Source organism: Phocoena sinus, chromosome 10, assembly GCF_008692025.1.
Source record: "Phocoena sinus isolate mPhoSin1 chromosome 10, mPhoSin1.pri, whole genome shotgun sequence".
In the NCBI taxonomy this organism is placed as follows: domain Eukaryota; kingdom Metazoa; phylum Chordata; class Mammalia; order Artiodactyla; family Phocoenidae; genus Phocoena; species Phocoena sinus.
The window spans coordinates 101,409,856-101,429,390 of NC_045772.1; the positions used below are offsets into that span (position 1 = coordinate 101,409,856).

At 49.2% G+C, this 19,535-nt stretch overlaps 1 protein-coding gene across 3 annotated transcripts in view; it reads right to left on the bottom strand.

Annotated features, from left to right (window-relative positions):
• Positions 1 to 19,535, bottom strand: part of DCP1B (decapping mRNA 1B) — a 50,087-nt gene that overhangs the window by 4,346 nt on the left and 26,206 nt on the right. For all 3 annotated transcript variants that reach the window (XM_032645893.1, XM_032645894.1, XM_032645895.1), the window contains exons 4-7: positions 9,884 to 9,950; positions 7,692 to 7,833; positions 2,499 to 2,627; positions 146 to 823 (exon numbers count right to left, since the gene is read on the bottom strand). In XM_032645893.1, coding sequence (XP_032501784.1) covers positions 146 to 823; positions 2,499 to 2,627; positions 7,692 to 7,833; positions 9,884 to 9,950 — 1,016 coding nt within the window. The remainder of the gene's footprint in view (positions 1 to 145; positions 824 to 2,498; positions 2,628 to 7,691; positions 7,834 to 9,883; positions 9,951 to 19,535) is intronic.

Genomic DNA, 19,535 nt, shown 5'->3' on the forward strand with positions numbered 1-19,535 from the left:
TGAAGGGAGGAGCTCCCAGATTGCTGGGCCAAAGCCAGATTCCCTTCCAGGCAGGAGGCGAAGGCGGGACGCGATGCGCAGACCAGACGGGGCTGAGCCCGCATCCCCGCGCCCTGGCAGCCCCTCCCGGCCGGCAGCCGCCTACCTGAAGGAGGGGAGCCTGCTGCTCCGTGCTGGGGGTCTGGTCCCTCCAGGACTCCAGGGGGTTCCGTGCTCCAGCGCTCGGGGTGGCCACGGGGAACTTGGCCGCCAGGGCTGGGCGGCCGGGCGCCGGCAACTGCCGCTCCTGTTGCACCGCCTGGAGCTTCCACAGCAGCTCCCGCGGGGAGACCTCGCTGGGCCCCAGGGGCTGACGGCCGGGCCCAGGGCCGGGGGGCGCTGGCCTCGGGAGTGCCCGGGGCCCCGGCGTCTCGGCCGAGGCGTCTGGTGCCGGCGCCCCAAGGATGCTCTGGAGCTGGTCCGGCGGGTTCTGAGTCCTGGGGGCACCGTGCACGCGGCGGGAGACCTCGGGGCCGCAGGGAGACCCTGGCCGCGCGGCGTCTCTACAGGGCCGGCTCTCGGGCAGCTCTGCCAGCGGCTGCAGGTCCGCGCTCCCGACCAGGAGCTTCTGAATGGCGGGACAGAGCTGCTTCTCGACTGGGGGCGAGCATCTCCGGGGTTCCTCGTAGGACAGGGAGCGGACGACCCCCTGCCGAATCGGAAGCTTCTCTTGCTGCTGCTGGTGGAGGGTCTTTGGAGGCCCCGCGGGTTCGTGACACGTAGCTTTGTCCAGCTTCCTGAAGAGAGCCGTCAAGGACAGGTGTTGGGGTTCAGGGTCTAAGGTCTGGAACAAATAACCACGTCTGAAAATGGGGCCACATGTAATTTGGTTATATGGGGGGCAGTGAAACATAACTTACTATTTACAGAGTCAATTAGAAAGGATGAAGAAGCTTAGTGATAACAAACTTTACACATTTGGGACCTCCTTTTTAATGTCAGAAATTTTCACAGCCTTCTCCCTCCCACCCCCAGGACGGCCGTTACATGATCCGTATCTGCTGATGGATAAACAGACACGTGATCCCTGCTGGGCCTGGGGTTCACAGGCTGGGGACCACTGCGGCACAAAGCTACAGACACTGAAAGGCAAACGATCTCTTCAACGGGAAGCCCGTCTATCCCTGCAAAGTACAGGAAGACACTGAGGATTCGCAGAAACGTGAGGATTTCAGAATTCCCGGTAGTATTCCACAGAATTAGAGAAATGGAGGGCTGGAAAGAAACCTAAGTCATTTAGTCTAACTTGATCCTTCCAACTACGTAACGGTAGCGATAACAACCCGTCAGATGTGTGACGCCACAATCCCTGCCCCCCCTGCGCCGCCCTGGCTTGTAACCAACCTGCTTCCTTCCCGCCCTGTGTCATCTGGCATTTCCCTGCTGCTTTCTGTCTTGCTGGGCTAAGCAAACATGAGATTCTCCTAAAGTCAACATATTCCGGTTTCTCTTAAAATAAAAAATGTCCATGAAAAGCAAACTTATAACAGAAGCTAAAAGATAATTAGAAAAGACTTATTTTTTTTACAAAATTCAATATAAGACTTGCATTAGCCAGTCTTTATGTTTTTGGTGTCCATGTTCTTTTTTTTTTTTTTTTTTGCGGTACGCGGGCCTCTCACTGTTGTGGCCTCTCCCGTTGTGGAGCACAGGCTCGGGACGCGCAGGCCCAGCGGCCATGGCTCACGGGCCCAGCCGCTCCGCAGCATGTGGGATCTTCCCGGTCCGGGGCACGAACCCGTGTCCTCTGCATCGGCAGGTGGACTCTCAACCACTGCGCCACCAGGGAAGCCCCATGTTCATTTTTTTGAAATTGATTTAAACCAATTCCCTTTAAAAAAAAACCTTTAGTGAGGAATAACCTTGAGAACTGGAAGCAGCCGCACTCAGTGGTGGGACCTGCAGATCAGCGATTCTGCTGACGCTGGACTCTTCTGAAAAATACATATGCTCACGCAGAAACTGCTGTCATGCTTATATCTTAGATGCAAAAACAATGACAAGCCATGAGGTCTAAAGGGGGATTTGACACCAGTCCTTAGACCAGGAATCCCATATACACACACAGCGCCTGGTCCCGGACCTGGCACCACGGGGGCGCGTGGGCTGTGGCTCCCTCAGGGGCCGTGGAAGAATACAGCCCGACGTGTAATGGTCCCGTCAGCTCTGACATGATATTAGGTTGCTGTCTTTTTAGAATACATTATCCTCTAAGGAGTTCAAGTCCACAAGGGATTAGCACAGAGTCAGGGAAATGCCAAAAGGAAAAACTGCAACCCCTTTCTAGGAAGAGTAAATTATTAACAATGACAAAATCTCTACTTTGGAATCTCTCTTTCCTGGATTGACCTTAGGGCACCTGCAGAGCATCGGCCCCGCCTTGACGCCTTGACCGTACTCCGGGCCAAGTCCCTCAGGAGCCCCACAGAGGCCCGGGCGGAGAGCAGAGGGCTGTGCACCTGGCCGGGCCGAGGGCCGCGCTGCTGCCGGCTCCCACTGGGCTTCACTGGAATCGGCTTGATGAGATTGGGGTTGTCGTAGATGGCGGACGAGCTGCTGATCTGTTTGGGCTCAGGACAGGCTTTACACTGAAATGGAAAAAAGAACCTCATTTTTGGTGTAGAAGAAGCTTTAATCTTTTAAAAAGAACGCATCTTCTTGCTCTTTATTTTATCTAGTTGGTACTTAAAAAAAAATAGATCTCCATGTACAAAGGAAAATCCCTTACTCTCCTCTGATATAAGCTACATTTGAGTATAAGTCAAATTCAGGTCGAATTTTTCTTAGTTTGTGCAATTCCGTGCCTAGGCCTGCAGGACCTGGAGGCCCTGAGACGCCTGGATGCCTGAAAGGCGGCGGGTCGCCGGGAAGCAGCCGCAGTCTCCCGCTTGCCCTTCGGGGATAAACGGTGGAGGAAGCGCCCCCTCGGCGCCTCGTCTGGGCCGCGGGAGGGTTCTGCGCGCGCCTGGCAGTTGACTGAAGGCTGCAGCACTGCGTCTTCACAGCAACCAGCCCTTTTTAGTCGACAAACCAAAACGTCAAGCCGACCCAAACCGCTGATTTAAAAATTACTAACATCGTCTTTATTTAACAAATGGCTTTTTGCACAGACAGAGTAATTCAAATCCCAGTGTTTGGAGCCGCGCGCTGCAAATTAGAATTTCACAGAGAAAGAGACGAGAGACAAGCCTCATCGTTTCAAACCCTGAGTCATTATCACACATTAATCTAACCAAGCATGCGATCACTCACACCGTGGCATTCGTAACAGAGAGGGCACAGCAGTGATGTCTGGGTTTCCCTTGTTGAAACACCAAATAAAACTCACTGTAAAACACGGCCTTCTGCACTGTGGACTCCGCGGCATTGTTGTGCCCTCGGGCCAGGACACACCTCACCATCTGGAGGTGGAGTGGCTGCCAATGCAACCTTGTCCCTGGGGTCCCACGGTTCCCGGTGTGCTTTATGGCTATTGGCTGTATTTTCTACTCAAGGATGTAGGCGCCTGGGGCCGTTTACTACCACGCTCACTTAGGCTTGTAAAGTTAACTGCACAAAGGACTAATTATTTTCTGCCAGTACTTTGTATATTTGGCACTAGTATTGAATGGCACGTGAAATCACTTTACGAGTCATAAAATATCATTTCTAATTCTTAGGTGAATGACGGCTGCAGGACCCACTGGCCTGGATTCTAAGATGTGGATCACCAACGCAAGACAAGAGTGTAGCCTCGTACAGTCACTGATAAAATGTTGGCGTGAAAAGCCTTTACCGAGAAAGTGGCCGCTTGGCTCACTTCCGCGAGTGGCCCTGCCTGTGTGCAGGGACCCTGGGTTGCAGACTGCTTCACTGTGGACGCGCTCGTGTGGGCCGCAGACAGCTACCCCCGAGGAAGATGGCCGGAAGCTGCTTTCCGTGTCACTAGGACGGGCGACCTACCAATGAGGCTTCGCTGTCACGTAGAAAGTGCCCAGAACGAGACACCACTGATCTCTGCAGCTCGTTTTCCACTTGTCTAAGTTTCTATGCCTCTCTCGACCCAAACACTTTAAGCTACTTGGAAGAACATGCAGGGTTGGAGAAAGTATAATGGGTTCTTGAGAGTACCCGAGGCCTTAACAACAACGTCACATGAGCCCGTGTTATCACACAAACACACGTGTCCACGAGAGGAGAAGAGTCGGCGGGAAAATACACTAGAAGTGCTAAAAGCAGACATCTTTGAGTGGCAGGATTATGGGTAGTTTTGTTTTCTTTCTTATAGGCTTGAATTTTCTCAGTGAACATCAAAAGACACAGTAATTTCTTTAATTTCGTAAGTCAGAACCATAGCCAGAGGACAACTATTCATTCTTGCCTTAGGCCACAGAACACAAAATCATCTTAAATACAAAACATCCCACTTATTCTTTTCTTTTCTTTTTCTTTCTGCAGTATCGTTGACTTGCAATGTTGCGTTAGCTTTAGGTGTACGCAGTGATTCAGTTACACGTGGATACACGTATTCTTCAAAACAGTCCACTTCTGAAGGCTCAGCACGTAGCCCCGTGGCCCAGGACCGCTCTGGCCCGGCTGCTGCCCCCGCTCACCTGCACCCCAGCCCCGAGCCTAACCGGGAGGAGGAAGCTCCAAGTCACAGCACTGCTACTTCACAGCAGATCCACAGGAAGTTGTTTCTTCGGGGAGAAAACATAAAGTACCGGCCAAAACAAGGTTTTTAAATTACTTTATTAACTTTGCGTAAAAAGTTGTGTCACCAGGCTTCACTTTATCCGTATCACCTTCCTCCAGCTCCAAATGCTTCCTCCTCTTACTTTTTGGGATTTTCACACATTTACACGGTTTAGAGTTGGAGAGGCCCTCAGAGGTCATTCAGGTTAACACGCATCCAGACCAGTGAGGTCCTTCTGTAACGTGCCTGGTATTCACCATTCTGTCTCTTCTTGAAAACCTCCGCTAGCAGGAAATCCACTTCCTCGCGGCAAGACTCCTGAGGAAAGTCTGCGTTTCCATGTCCCTTTCCTGCACCCGGGGCCCGGCCCACTCCTGTTCCCCACACTGTCTGGCGTGTCCGTATGTGTTGGGAGAGCAGATGACACAGCATAAGGCAGGGATAAAGCAGGGCTTCCTCGCACAAGGGGACTCCTCGGGGGCAAATACACCCGGTGGGCAGATCAGAAGCCACACGAGGGACAAGGAACACGGGAAGTAGGCCTTCAGAGACGTCACCTGTCGCCAGGTACGTAAGGGAGGAGAGGGCCAGCCTGCGGAGAGGCGGGAAGGCACTTTCAGGAAGCAACACTGTCACTCTGTTTGGGAGGAGTTCCCAGCGTCTGCAGGGGCAGCGGGAGCCCAAGGCAGGGAGGCTGGAAGGGTCACCCAAGACCGCGTGGCAGGGCACTCAGAGGGGCCCGGGGTTTACACTCTGGGCGGTGAGAAACCGAGAAGGATGTGGACCAGGGCTCACAGGACCGTGCAGGCGCTTCTGGACGTGGTGTGGCGTCACCTGGCCCGTGATGGCAGAAGGAAGAGCTTCTTCTGTTATTTATCGCACGGCTGGAGCAGTGAACGTTACGCATATGACGTGTGTTTGAACTTATAGAAAAGCAGAGTCTGCACACAGATTAGACCTCTGTCTTCCCTCCATGTCAACACTGTCACAACCGGATAGAACGTTGTTTCGACCTCAACAAGTTCATGTGCAGCGGGAGGGGCTGCTGTGAGTGTAACAGGTGAGGAAGACAAAATACATTCTAAAGGGTGAGACACTGGTGAGTGCAGTGGAAGGGACAATCAATCTGAATGAAGACATCTGGGGAAACTCCACGTAAGAAGTGGCATTTTTCCTGGGCCTCGAAGGAGATGTAGACTCTGAAAGGCAAACAGAATAGAGAAACACTGCGAGTCGTGGGTACAGTACGCAGTGATGGCACCGGTACTTCTGAGTGTGCGTGAGCTCTGCGTTCAGAGGCTCAGGGAGCGGTGCATCACCCGCTCCCACCGCCGGGCCTGGAGACAGGCTCAGCAGCCCCGCAGGGCCCCCTGTTGCAGAGGGTGCCTCGTGACGGGCGGGCGGGAAGCAGGAGCGAGGGCAGAGCTAAGGCTGCAGCCTTTGCCGGGGTCTCTGCACTTTAGGACGGGCGTGTTTGAATCATTTCGGGGGCTCCAGATGACAGGAGTGGTCCTGATACGACGAGGGCGGAGGACTCTCGCCCCGGGGTAGGCGGGCAGACAGGGCTGGGTCTCCGGGTCACAGGCACCCTCCTGGCTAGGCCTCTGGTATCTCGGAGAATTGGCTGGTTGGGGAGGGACAGTCTCTCCCCAGCTAGACTTTCAACAAGTCAAAACATCATAAAATAGAAACAATACGGTATGTGTGTTTGCGTCTGTGCCTGTGTGTTGGGAGGAGGGAGGGAGAAGATAGAAAATAATTTTTCTTCAGCGTTTGCATTTCTTATCTATACTGGCCACTGTTATTGCCGTCGTCGCAGAACCTAAGTTCCTCGAGGGCAAAAATGGCGCCTTTAAGATGAATCTTCGCTGTGCCTGACATAGTACAGTTAGGAAAGTATAACTAAGTCGCTGGGACGTTTTTTCACGGCTGTTGAAGAATCAAACAAAATAAAAAGCGGATCCAGACCTTGCTGTTACTGGCCGAGGCTGGGGAGAAAGCAACTGGGTCGGGGCCGTGACAGGGCGGGCGGGCGAAACCGCGCTTTGTTCACGTTTGTTCAACAAGCCCTCGGGCGGGCAGCGCTGACCACCTTCGGGACTCGCCCAGAGACGCCCGCGGGGGTGTCTGTCTCCGGTAGTGTGGCCTCTGGCCCCGCCTCCAGGGCATGGGCAGAAGCCTGGCAGGCTGTCCCCGAGGAACCCACGCCGCACACGGCCTTTCTGACTGCTTCCTGGTGTCATTTAACTTGCTTTCTACCTGCCCTGTTCCCCGCCCCTGTCATTCTCTGTTAGCGCTCAAGACTTAGGTACAGGGTCATCTCTTCCGGCAGGAGCACTTCCAGGCGTGCCGCGTACTTGACGTTCGGCCGCTGTGCGCGGCCGCCCGAGCCGCCCGTGGTCAGGTTTCCGTCCGCCTTTCTCACAGCACGAACGTTACTGATGGTCCGTGCCTGACTCAGTTACTCCACCAGGACTTTAGGCTCTGTCATTCCGTCCACATTTAACAGCTGGAGCTCTGTGGTGGAGAAGGCCTTTCCCGCATCAACCTGGATTATCCAGTGCCCCTGACCAGGCAGGATAAATGCTTAACTCTTTCCACCGACCGCCGATTTTCAGCGGAAGTAGGATGTCCTTCCTACTGCTAGTGCCCTAGTACCACCAAGGATAGCCATGATTATTCCACACAGGCTGTGCTCATTTCTTGTTAATTTTATCCCGAAGAATTTTATATTAATTTGTTGTTACTGTCAATGGGGTCTTCTTATTGGAGGCTATTTGTATATACGCAGGTTACTGATCTCCCGGGCTGCCTTTGAATCCACTTAAAAGCAAACAGTGTTCAGCCTACTAAAAGCCGATAAAGATCGTATTTCTCCTGCACTTTTGTTCGACGGGAGGAACGGCACCAAGTCCGTCTCAGGGCGCAGGTCCCCACCGTGGAGTTTACGTACGCATCGCAGGGAGACAAGACTCACCTTCGTGTACTCGTCTCTGGCCTTGGTGAGCATCCGTAAGATGTCCACCTCCTTGCGCTCTCCCGAGCCGAGGCCCACAGGGGACGCTCCCACTGCCGCCCCCGCTCCGTGGTGTGCTTTCAACTGTTCATACTGAGTGAGGCTAGAAAAAAGGAAGGGAAATCCACACCAGAAAAGCCAGCTCAACACAACCGGTTTTGGAAACCATCCAGTTCTCACCCAGTTGTTTTTATCTTGTTATAATCACGTTAGAAGTAAGACTGCTGGAACTGAAAGAAGAAAAATGGGAGCTGAGGTCCCGAGGACACCGACCACACGGACACCTCCAGAGTGGGGAGGGCCACCCCCGCCCGGGCCTGTTTTGTACAGAAAGTTAATGACGCATGGCCTGTGGCAGCTTGTCACACAGCCAGGGCAGGGCTGAGCAGCTGGGATGGAGACCGGTCGGCCTTGCAAGGCCGAAAGTATTCACTACTGGTCTTTCTCAGAAAACGTTGGTCAGCTCCTCACTGAGAGCAGTAGAAAGGACTTGTGTGTTGCTGAGGAAACCCAATTTAGGGTTCTCAAGCCCTGGGCAAACCGCACGGCAAATCGGGCGTCTGCCCCTGGTTCCAAAGGGCCTTGAAGGCAAAGCGCGGCTGATTCCAGCCCCTCGAATCCTGTGGTTTAGAAACACAGTGAAGGTTCCACCCCAGGAGAAGGTACGAAAACATAGCAGTGAGCAGCGCCTTCTGCTTTCCTGAAAACAACACAGAGGGAGGCCAGGTCGCTCCTCCGTGCTACGGCGCGGCTGGGGGGAACACTGCCCGCTGCGTGGGCTCTGACCGCAGCCCACGCTCCTTCATAATTGCCGCGACGTTTACGGGGAAGGAGACCTGAGGGCTCGGTGAGAGGTTCAGTTCTAAGTGAGGACGGGCAGGGAATCCACACACGTCGGCGGCTTGTTGCTCGCCAACGACCAGTTCCCAGCCCCAGCTGTGAAGGAATCACCGGGGAATCTGACAGTCTTTACGTGGCCTCTTGGCTGGGCAACAGGGTGTTTTTTAATCTGCATGAGATCCTGCTATCATCAACCACTGCACAGTTTACAATAACATGGGTGTTCTAGGAACTCGCTGTTATGGTGGTAAATGCCAGCTTGAACACAGCCTAATCCCCACCTGCAGTTACTTAAAATGGGCTTCTCAGAAATCAATCTATTTATAAACAGTCCCCCCACATTCCATATTCTGGGGTCACTCTTTAGCCAGTTCCTTGACCCGGGATTTAAAATTGAAAAATGGTTCTTCTGCAGACGGAGCTGCTCTGTCGAACCCGCGCTGGCGGCAGGCAGACCCTGTGTTTGGCCGAGTCCAGTCCTGGGTCGGGTGGGTCAGTTCCCTGCACGTGCAGGAAACTCATTTCCCTCTGAGGCTCTCAACCGTCTGCATAAGTGCAGGGAAATAACTGCGTCCCAGTGAGCAGGCCTGGGGCTCAAGAACCCGTGAAAGGGGTTGACGGATCCCAGAGGAGACGGCGCGCTGACCTGGGCCTCCTCTCGGGGTCCTCAGGGCAGCGAGAGCGGGACAGGCATAGTCATTTCAGTTTCCCCCAGTGCAGACGGGGGTGAATCACAAGGCCCCGTGAGATTAACGAAATAAGGGACTAGTAACGAGAGAGAGACAGAGAGAGGGGCTGTCTACTGATCACTAAATCAGTATTAGCTCAGATACTCCCAAAGGAACTGAAAATACAGACTCTCCGAAGCCCTCGCAGGGTCAGAAGGGAGGGAGGTCTGAGCCCCACGGGCAGATTTCAGGGCAGGAAGGATGTGGGCACCCCAGAGGATCTGGGACAGCCTTTTAGAAGGGCTCTGAACGTTCTCTTCACTGAGATATACTGATACCTTTTCAAGGGGAAAAGCTGCTAATTTACAAAGGAGGATAATATTAAGGTGAACTGCCATCTGGAAAAATTCACATTATAGATTCTGCACACGTGCAGGAAAAAATGAGGGGAACCCTTCTACATAGTAAATCTTACCTGGTGGAAATGTAAAACACTGTCATGTATGTTTATTTTTCATTTATTAAGTAATAGTGAATGCGTTCCTAACCACGGCGAGAAGGGCTGCTGTCAGAGACGCGCTCTGCTTAGATTACGGTGTAGCTATGTACACTTAAAAATACAAATACTCAGCCCGCAGCACTTACTTTTTCATAAGCTCTGCAATTCTTTGGCATTCTTCCTTGTCGTAAAACCAAATTCCATAAATGGACACTGAAAAAAACACATCAAACCAACCATGAGCGTCTTCAAAACTACAAAATGGAAAAAAATTCACTCTCCATCTTGAGGGAAATACATACTTCTTGAATAAATGAAACCAGTCATTGGAGTTCAAGCTTGAACACCTCGCACTGGGGCTTTTTAGGCCCACAGAGAACACACACATGTGCACACACGCGCACGCGTGCACACAGACACGCACTGAAGTACGTCGTCCTTAAAAATACAGCACCTGAACACAACAGGCACGCGGCGGATGCTTCTTAAATGCATGAGCGGACTGAAAACGAGCCTCGACTCTAAGCTCCAGCCCTGAAACATCACTGCCGCCGCAGGCCCGGCACACACTCACACACGCTCCGTCTTCTTTGTTAAGTATGGGAAACCTGAAGCACAGATTAGGCCTGGAAGCCTCCGTCCCTCCCCCTTCTCCCAGGAAGGTGTTAGTAACTGAAAGATCGGCTTTGAAAGCCCTAAGTGAGGACACAGTGCAGGAAAAACAAAACTCAGTCAACCGTCTCTGACTTCAAAGTGTCTGCACGTAATATTTACAACTGTTGAAAGATGAGGTGCAGCTCTGACCGAATGATTTCGTAGTGAAAGAACACTGTGGTATAACGGAGCTGCCACTGATTCATTTAACAATTTTCAAACAAATGATATACCTTACTATGTGCCTGTCTAGGTCACTTTTATTGCAAAGGCTAAACAGGTCCAAAATACATTTATAAATATCTAGTTGAGGGTCTGGTGGCCTTAGTCATATAAATAATACACTAACTATATATACATGTTAAAAAACACGTCACTGAAATAGCTGTCACGTTATGGTAGGGCGATGAAAACCAACGTATTTTTAAAAGAAATTACTTTAAAAATTTAAACTTACAAAATATTTAATTATATGAATATAATTTGGCCATTAAAACAGCTGTGATCTTTTGACAACTTTTCCCCCCACTCACCTGACCAATGACTCGGTGGGCGTTTCTGCTTCTTGTTAGTCAAGATTCAGAAATCAAAGGGTACCGGAGATGTCGCTTTAGTGCTGTGTTAAGCAGATGTCTTTAAAAGGACCCTATAACTTTGAACCATCAACTTGCCTAAAGGGGGCAATGGCGTCAACTTCTTGTGTGATTCGTGCACCAGGAATCTATATCTTACCTGCGTGTGCGGGGGGGGGGGGGGGGGTGGGGGGTGGGGCAGCTTTTTCTTGATGGAACCATTGTGTCCTCTTAGAAACACACACACATACTCCTCTTTGATACATGGATACTCTGGAAAAAAGAACGTCTGAGTTCTAAAGCCTATGCGCTGAGAGCCTTAATATCAAAAAGAAATTCTTTCATCTCAAGATCATTAAGCGAGTCTCTGAGAACTTGATTCCAGGCCGTTCGCGGTCCATCAACCCTAATCCCCAGCGCCAGCTGCCCCAACAGCTTCCCACACGCCGACCCACCTGCTCTGTGCTCCCCTGAGCGAGAGTGGATCGGATCACCGACATTCAGCGACTAAAATATCCGAAGACGTTGTATGTTTTGGAGGCTTTAATCCTCGTTACAAAACCAGAATCCTGCTCTATTCTTTGGTTAGAGTGAAAACTTCCTTTCCTTGGAGATGGAACTTCCCAAAACTATCAAAGCAGGAAAGAGGTAACAGGGGAGAGAAACACACAACTAAGAAATTCGAAGCCCAGGGGAAGTAGCAGGGGAAGAACAGCCATTTGTGTCTCTTCAGTAGAACATATAAGTAGAAATATTTTGGGTGCCATTTTTGGGGGATGTTACACATTTGTGGCATTTGACATAAGGAACTAGGTTCTCATAAGGACTGGATGCCAAGGAAACTGTTGATAGAAATAGAAGAGCGTTTTGACGATGTTATTACTACGAGAAAACTGAAATGCAGATGGAGGGGGAAGATGCTGTGAACACATCTTTCAGATGTTGAAGGGGAGGAAGGGAAGGCTGGGTCTGAAGCCTCACGGAGACACTGGAGATTTCCTTAGGACCTGACCATTTATCTCTAAAGCAGCGTGACTTTAAGATTAAAATGGGGTCATTTTGAAACAGTTCTTTTCACCCCAGTTAATATGCAGTTTGAATGTACAGTTTAAATAGTCAAGGAGGAGAAACAGATTTACCAACAGTCCTGGCTCCTGAGAGCAAAGCAAGATAACGAGTAGAACTGGGCCTAACTTCTTCTCCTTAAAATAGTTTCACAGAGAGAGCCACATTCCACCGCAGCTCCCGCCTCTCAGGCGCACGTTTCCAGCCGGGACAAGCCTATTTCTGTCCTGAGCGAGGGGCACTGGAGCAGCTGGTGGTGGCCCATGCAAACCAGAGCCTGTCACCGTCAGGGAGGTGAGGAGCCGACGGGCGGACACAGCCCTCACGTCTCACCCCCAGTTCTCCTGGGCGGCCACGGGGCGAGGCCGGCCTGGGTGGGCAGCAGGCGCTGCAGGGAAGAAAGAAGACGGCCAGGTTGAAAAGGACCGGGGAAGGTGGTGTGGTTCCGGCCTTCTCAAACTTGGAGTGATCGCCGTCACCTGACACGAGGCACAGCCTCGCGGGGCGCCAAGACGGGACCAGCAGAGGTGCTCTGAGTGCTCCGGGACCCACCATGCTGCGAGCCTTCCTCCCACCCACCACGCCTGGGTACCGGCCGCTGCCCAGCCGCCCCGCCGAAGTCCAGGTGGGCTTTAAGGGCACTGTGGTGTGTGAGGCTCAGCTCAGCTGTTCCTACATCACTCTTGGAGGTAAGAAACCCCACAGTGGAGCAGAGACTAGGAAGACCCTGAACCGCCTAATGAGGCCCACATGAGACTCCCCACGCTAAGAACACGTTTGGGGGCGGTCTTCTTCCTGTTGATGAACACAGGACTCCAATAGCAGAGCTGTGAAATTCTGCCTAAAATTGCCCTGTCCTGGTTTACGTCATGCTTTGGAGATCTGGGGTTGAAAAAAGCAATGTTTGAGGCAACAGGAAATGTACCATCGCCTGATCATATCTGTTAAAGCACCATCTATTAACATCTTCTATTTTCCTCTTAATTCTGCAAGAAAGATAAGGAAAGGAAATTTCCATGTTAGATTTCATGTCTGAATATTGTAGGTACCACAGACACGAGAGAGAGCAAGCTGATGGTATTTGATACAAACAGTTTCTGCTTTTTTAATGTCTCTAGCAGCAAAATCCAAAGTTGATCAGATTTTAAGAGGCTAGTTGAGAGGGTCACAGAGGGAACGGCAAATGTCCTTGATGCACCTTCATTGGGAAACCTCTGACTCTCGTTAGCATGGTGCGTGAGTTCATTCTGGAAGCTCTCTGGGGATTTACCTCTCTAGTTTATGTTTTAACAAATATTTCTATAAATCTCTTCTTTTAAGACATTTGTCATTTGTTCCATATTTGACTTCAAATAACTTTCAACTCCAAATCATGAAGGTGGCTTGCAATCTTTTTTTTTTATTACTATAATTTTTTTTTTAATTATTTATTTTATTTATTTACTTTTGGCTGCGTTGGGTCTTCGTTGCTGTGCACAGGCTTTCTCTAGTTGTGGCGAGCGGGGACTACTCTTCGTTGAGGTGCGCGGGCTTCTCATTGCGGTGGCTTCCCTTGTTGCAGAACACGGACTCTACGTGTGCAGGCTTCAGTAGTTGCAGCACACGGGTGCAGTAGTCATGGCTCGCGGGCTCTAGAGCACAGGCTCAGTACTTGTGGCACACGGGCTTAGTTGCTCCGCAGCATGTGTGATATTCCCGGACCAGGGATCGAACCCGTGTCCCCTGCATTGGCAGGCGGATTCTTAACCACTGCGCCACGAGGGAAGCCCCGGCTTGCAATCTTTTAACGATACTCATGCTACTATTTGTGCAACTTTAAAATACAAGGCCTATCGCCATATAGTTAGCAAGCAGATAAGACATAACTGTGTAGCTGAAGTTACGTAGGCAGGATAAGGGCGTCTGACTCGGTAATGTTCTCCTCCCCGCTCCCCAACCCACCCCGCCCTCACCCTCTTTAAAAATAATCTCAGTAATTTCTCTCAGAAGGATAGGAAATATATTTTTTTTAGTCAGTAGGCAGCAAAGAAGGCATTTAAGTTTTCTCTTTTCACTAGGAAAGCCATGGAAACCTGGCAGTGTAAATTACACAAACCTCTTCTGGGCACTTAAGGATAAGCTAAAAATCTCCAAATTCCTTCAGACCCCGTTCTTTTCACGAAGTCTTTCTCGAATGAGTGGAATAATAATCCCAGTGGAAGGGCCAAGAACACCTGATCATGTGTTTGGTGCAGACACTTGTTTCTGAGACTTTGCTCGGATACAGAATTCCTTGTACCGTTGACCCCGTCCTGGTTTTTGTAGCTCAACCCCACGGATGGTGCCAGGTGACTGGCATTTGGTTGTGAGCACACACACACAGCTACTGTCCTACCGAAAGATCGCAAGATAGTTAAGCGATTAGAAAGTGAAAGGCATGAAATGTCAGAGCTGGAGGTTGGGCGCAGGTGTGGGGTTCAAACACTTTCTTCACTAGTGAGGAGGGTGGTCTCTCTCTCATGGCCACAGTCATGTTTCCTGGTTCAATCTGTTTCCATAAAACACGCCCCTCCCTCAGCCTTACAAACGAAATACATAAAGTATGAAAACAATTTTCAGGTCTGAATGATTTGTAGGCTTGGTTATAAGAGATGCGAGTCCATCTTGCTTAACCTAAGGTTCATGTGAGCTCTCAAAAGGTCCCAAGGAAGGATGGAAGGGAGGGAGGGAGGAAGGAGGAAGGGCATGCGAGAAGCGCGGTATCTGAGGGCAGGGGATGCGAGGCCAGCTTCGGCATCCACAGCTGGGAGGGAAACAGGCTGCATTTGTTTGCTCTGGGCTGACCCGGTACTTCTACCCCGTTCGGAACGCTTTGCACTAAAAATGCATTCCTCCGGCATGTTCTTTAATGCCTTTAAAGTAACGTTCTTTCATTCACCTTCGGCCTCAGCTTCACTGACCAAACACGGACACGATCTTGTAAAACAAAACCTTCGCTGGCCCCCGAGAGTCTACATAGCACTGTTATCTTTGGCCCCTGCTCTGGTTCTTTTCATGTGACATAGTTTAACTGCACCTCACAAATCAGTGGTCCCATGATCTCCAAATACTGGAAGGTTCACAGCAGATGGGAAGCAGCTTCTCTTTTATGTGTGACTAATACTCGTGAACATTTTGGGGGAAACAGCGGAAAACCTAAACAAATACTGTGAAGTAAGAACAGCCTCCCTCTTGCTAAATAAATTAACTTCCTTACAAAGTTAATGCCATAAACAATGACAACAGAAGCAGTCTCTGTACTAGAGCATTGCACTAATTTGTATCAAATTAATATTAATCTCCAACTATAAATGAGGATTTATTATCTCCAAAGAAAAAGATGGATTTATCTTTCAAAACAGATTTCATTTCTAACAAATGCATGTTATGTCACTAGACCTTTCAAGTCTCCACAGAGACTTTATCCTCCCAAAATGGAAATCTTAAAGTCTGCTACTGCCCTCAGGTTCATGAAAGGTCACGTGGGATCTTCTCCATTATATACTAACTCCCTAATTTTATTTATTTCAGGGGAATGTTGCTTTAGTCTAGGAGATTTAACAGAGCGAATAAACATTTAAAAATTTAGGAAGCAGAAAAAGTCGCAGGTAATAATAAAAATAAATAGGAACAACGCCGTTGCAGGGGACACGGGTTCGTGCCAGGGTCCGGGAAGATCCCACGTGCTGCGGAGTGGCTGGGCCCGTGAGCCATGGCCGCTGAGCCTGCGCGTCTGGAGCCTGTGCTCCGCAACGGGAGAGGCCACAGCGGTGAGAGGCCCGCGTACCGCAAAAAAAAAAAAAAAAAAAGGAACAACTGATTCTGTTTTGTTGGCCATTTAAACTTATATTTTCATTTGTCCATATCTTGCTGGTTAATCCCCAAATCTCCCAGGAGTCAAATAACAAGCGTGGGCTCCTAAGGTGTCTTCCCGCCCTGAGTCCTTGTCCTTCAAGACTCCTCTAGGGGGAAACAGTCTCAAGTGTTTCTTTGCTCCCATAGTTTTTCACACATCCTTGGACTTAAAAAAAAACCCAAAACACAGCGTATGTCATAATTAAGTGTTTGCCGAACTGCTCCCCCACTAGACCTGAGCTCCTGGAGGGCGGGACTTGAATGCATAATGACCAGCATGTGACACATTCAACAGGTATTTGCCGAGCTGAGCTGGGATCCAAGACGTCAAGATCTGGTACCCTCTTACGCGATGGTTGCCACTGTTCTGGCTTAACTAAACGTCGCAGTCTAGATGTGCTAGGTCCTCCCCAGGGACCGACTACAACTTACCCGCGGCTCACAGCACAGGGTTTCCTCACATCATCCCTTTTATTCTCCTGATCTCACTCAGAGTTTATTTTTCTTCAAACATGTGATAATCTTAGGCATAAGTTATGTTGATGGGATTTTGTCACCAGCTCCCTAGGACTGTATGCTCTATCGGTCCAGCGCTGCGTGGCACTGATGTTCCCATTTTCTGTAACAGTACTTTGATCTGGCAGAAAACACACATTCATATGCCAGTCATGTCTGATGATAGTACTCTGAAACTTACATATACAAGGACCTAAGTTATCTTAAAAACATAAGACTGATATGTAATGTCAATTATTCCAGCAACACACTGAAAATGTGTTACCTGGAGTGAATCTCAATATAGCAAAATAAGTCTTGTCTCAGAGAATTGTAGTTTCTGAGGAATATATGTTTAAGGTAAACATAAAACCGAGTGTTTCTATAGGTCAAAAACTCGCTCCAGTGAAAAACTGACTTCCTCATATTTGAATCAGATTATTTAATCAAGTGTTTACAATGACAGGAATAGCTTCGCTGACGTACACTCACTATAAAAATACACGATCACTGAAAAATTTCTAAGATTTTACACGGCGGTGGTTTAGCAAAAGGGACCCTAATGCTACTTTGTGATTGGGAGAAAGGGAGCCAGAGTTTCTGTACTTTTTTCATTTCAACCGTAATCTATAATTGTGGAAGTAGCAGACCCCACTTTTCCCAAAGGCCTTTCTGTCATACATAGTTGAATCGTGGTTTGGTTCTACTATGAACTTAGAGCTCTAAGGCTGAATAGAGGGTAATTCTAATGCCAGTTCTTGCCTAAGATTGTTTTCTTTCTCCAAAACCCATAAGAACACGAAAAAGTTCTAATTTGTCTTTCTGTGGGTTAAGAAGTAATAACCCAATAGTTTTAAATCGATTATTTGAAACTACTAAGTGATTTCTGGACAAAAATCAGTAACATAAAAAACAGACTCTAAGAGAACAGACACGAACCCTCCATGTAGCCACACGCAGGGCACTGTGTTAGGGAAACTAAAAGATGCTTCCCTCGTCAAGCATTTCAGAAAATGTTGGGAATCCAGTTTTTCTCTGCCAAGATTTAGACTTCCAGCACGTCAAGCTGGGCTCTCAAAAGCAAATGATAGAATACAGTCGTCTCCAAGCCACAAATGAAGTGCACTGAATCCAAATGGCATCACTATGCAGATGTTTCCTCGGTAGTCGAGCACGTTAAGTCTCTATGGTTCAGAGTAAAATAAAAGTGACCTCTCCTTAATTTCACTCTCACATCGTGTCTGCACGCCACCTCATGTGACGCTGTCACATGGTCCTCCTCATCTACGCATGCCAGATCGCTAAGTTTCGTAAGTTCCGAGATGACAGCTTTTCCCCGTTAAATGTGTGTGAAGGTCCCATCTGCAGTGAGTCCGCTAACCCTAAAGGATGACGTGTGAAGGCCGTGTGGTCTGGGCGGCCAGGGTGAGGGCAGCACTGTGGGCCTGGATGGTGTGTGTGCTCCAAGGAGCTGTCGGGTATCACAACGCAACACACAGAAAACCAAACACCCAGAGCGAGAGTCTGCTTTCCGTGAGGCTTTTCAGAGCCTTCTTGAATTGCCAGAATGCCAGTTCTTTAGAGAAACAGTCTCCTTTAGAGTTTAGATCTCTTCCTTTCAGCATGAGCTGAACACCGATGAGAGAACAAAAAAGCAATTCTGGGTTTAAGGTCAGAGTGACAGGTGTCATCACTCATGTCCCCGCAGATGTGCAGTCCTTTATCACATATGAAAACACATCAGCTCCTGAGCAATGGTTTGTAGAAAACAGGTCAGTTTTTCAGTTAGAATGGCAATGGAGGCTTACAGACACAGATTCAGTGACCACAGTATAATCTGAAAATTCCTTCTTTCTAAGAAGCACAGACTGAGGTGGTAGAGCGTCCTTGAAGGCCGCCCCTAGCCGCTGCTCTCACACACAGGTAACCAGCCTGCTGATCCGGCCCAGGTCACCTATTCTGATTGGAGTGAAATGTGAAATTCCTTGTCTCCTACCCCACACCCATGTGATCTAAAGGAGTTAAAGGATCTTGTCTCCCTGGGCAGGTCCTGAACGGAAGGACACTCCGTTGTTATTCCTGCAAATACTAAGATTCTGTCTAGTAAGAGTGTCAAGTATTTTTAGCCATACAATTACTTTTAAGATATTTTTGGACTCTAGGAGGGCTTCAGGAGTTCAATCTACAAACCCTAAAATCGTATGTGAAATGGTGTGCACATGTGCAGACAGACTTTTTGGAGGTGCGGTGGTACAATGCATAGGCCCCCCAAAATAATGCCTGGCACACAGTGGGAACACAAGACATATTTGAGGGAGTGGGGAAGGGGGGCAGGCAGGCAGGAGGCTTATCAGATTCTCAAAGGGATCTGTGACCCCAAAAGGTTAAGAATGACTGTTTGAGGCTATCAACATACCAGCAAGTATCTCGAAATAGAAAAATAAACTCACAATTATCTGTGGGCAGATAACTTGGCTTTCATTTCCTTAGTAATAAATTTACACAGGGGACACTTTAACCTTTCAAATTGCTTTTGTAATAATTGCTTGAACTGATTCCAAAGTTAAGATAACAGAGGATAAAGTCTCAAGGTCTTAGAATTTGTTGGACTGGAAGAGCTTTTACTCCTCCCGGCGGCCTGAAGCCAAGGAGAGGGTGACGGCACAGGGAACCCTGCACGTCCTTGGCCACGCGCTCAGCTTCGGCCACGGCGCCAGGAGCTTGAGGTGGCATTTTTGTTTCAGTCTCTATCATGAACTCGGGGAGAGGGAGGAGTTTTGGGAAAGCTGGGCAACTTTGTGGCTCTTCCTCGATCACCCCAAGCAGAACGTCTTCAAAGCTGGACAAAAACATGAGACCTATGTACATATATAACAACTCCAGAATTAATACATAAATGAGTTGGGAATTACTTTAAGTACATGGCACCTATCTGTTTCTTATGCAGATCTGTTCATTTTCTGTGTTTATTTGGTACCACAGAATACAAATAAAATGTAAGATGTGGTCCCTGCCCACAAGGGGCCTGTAATCTATTACTCATGCCACTGCTTTCTGCATAGTCTAGGTAATCAATAACCAACTCATTAATGGTAGCATAATGCAAGAGCAAATGTTTCACAAGATGCATTCTTAGTGA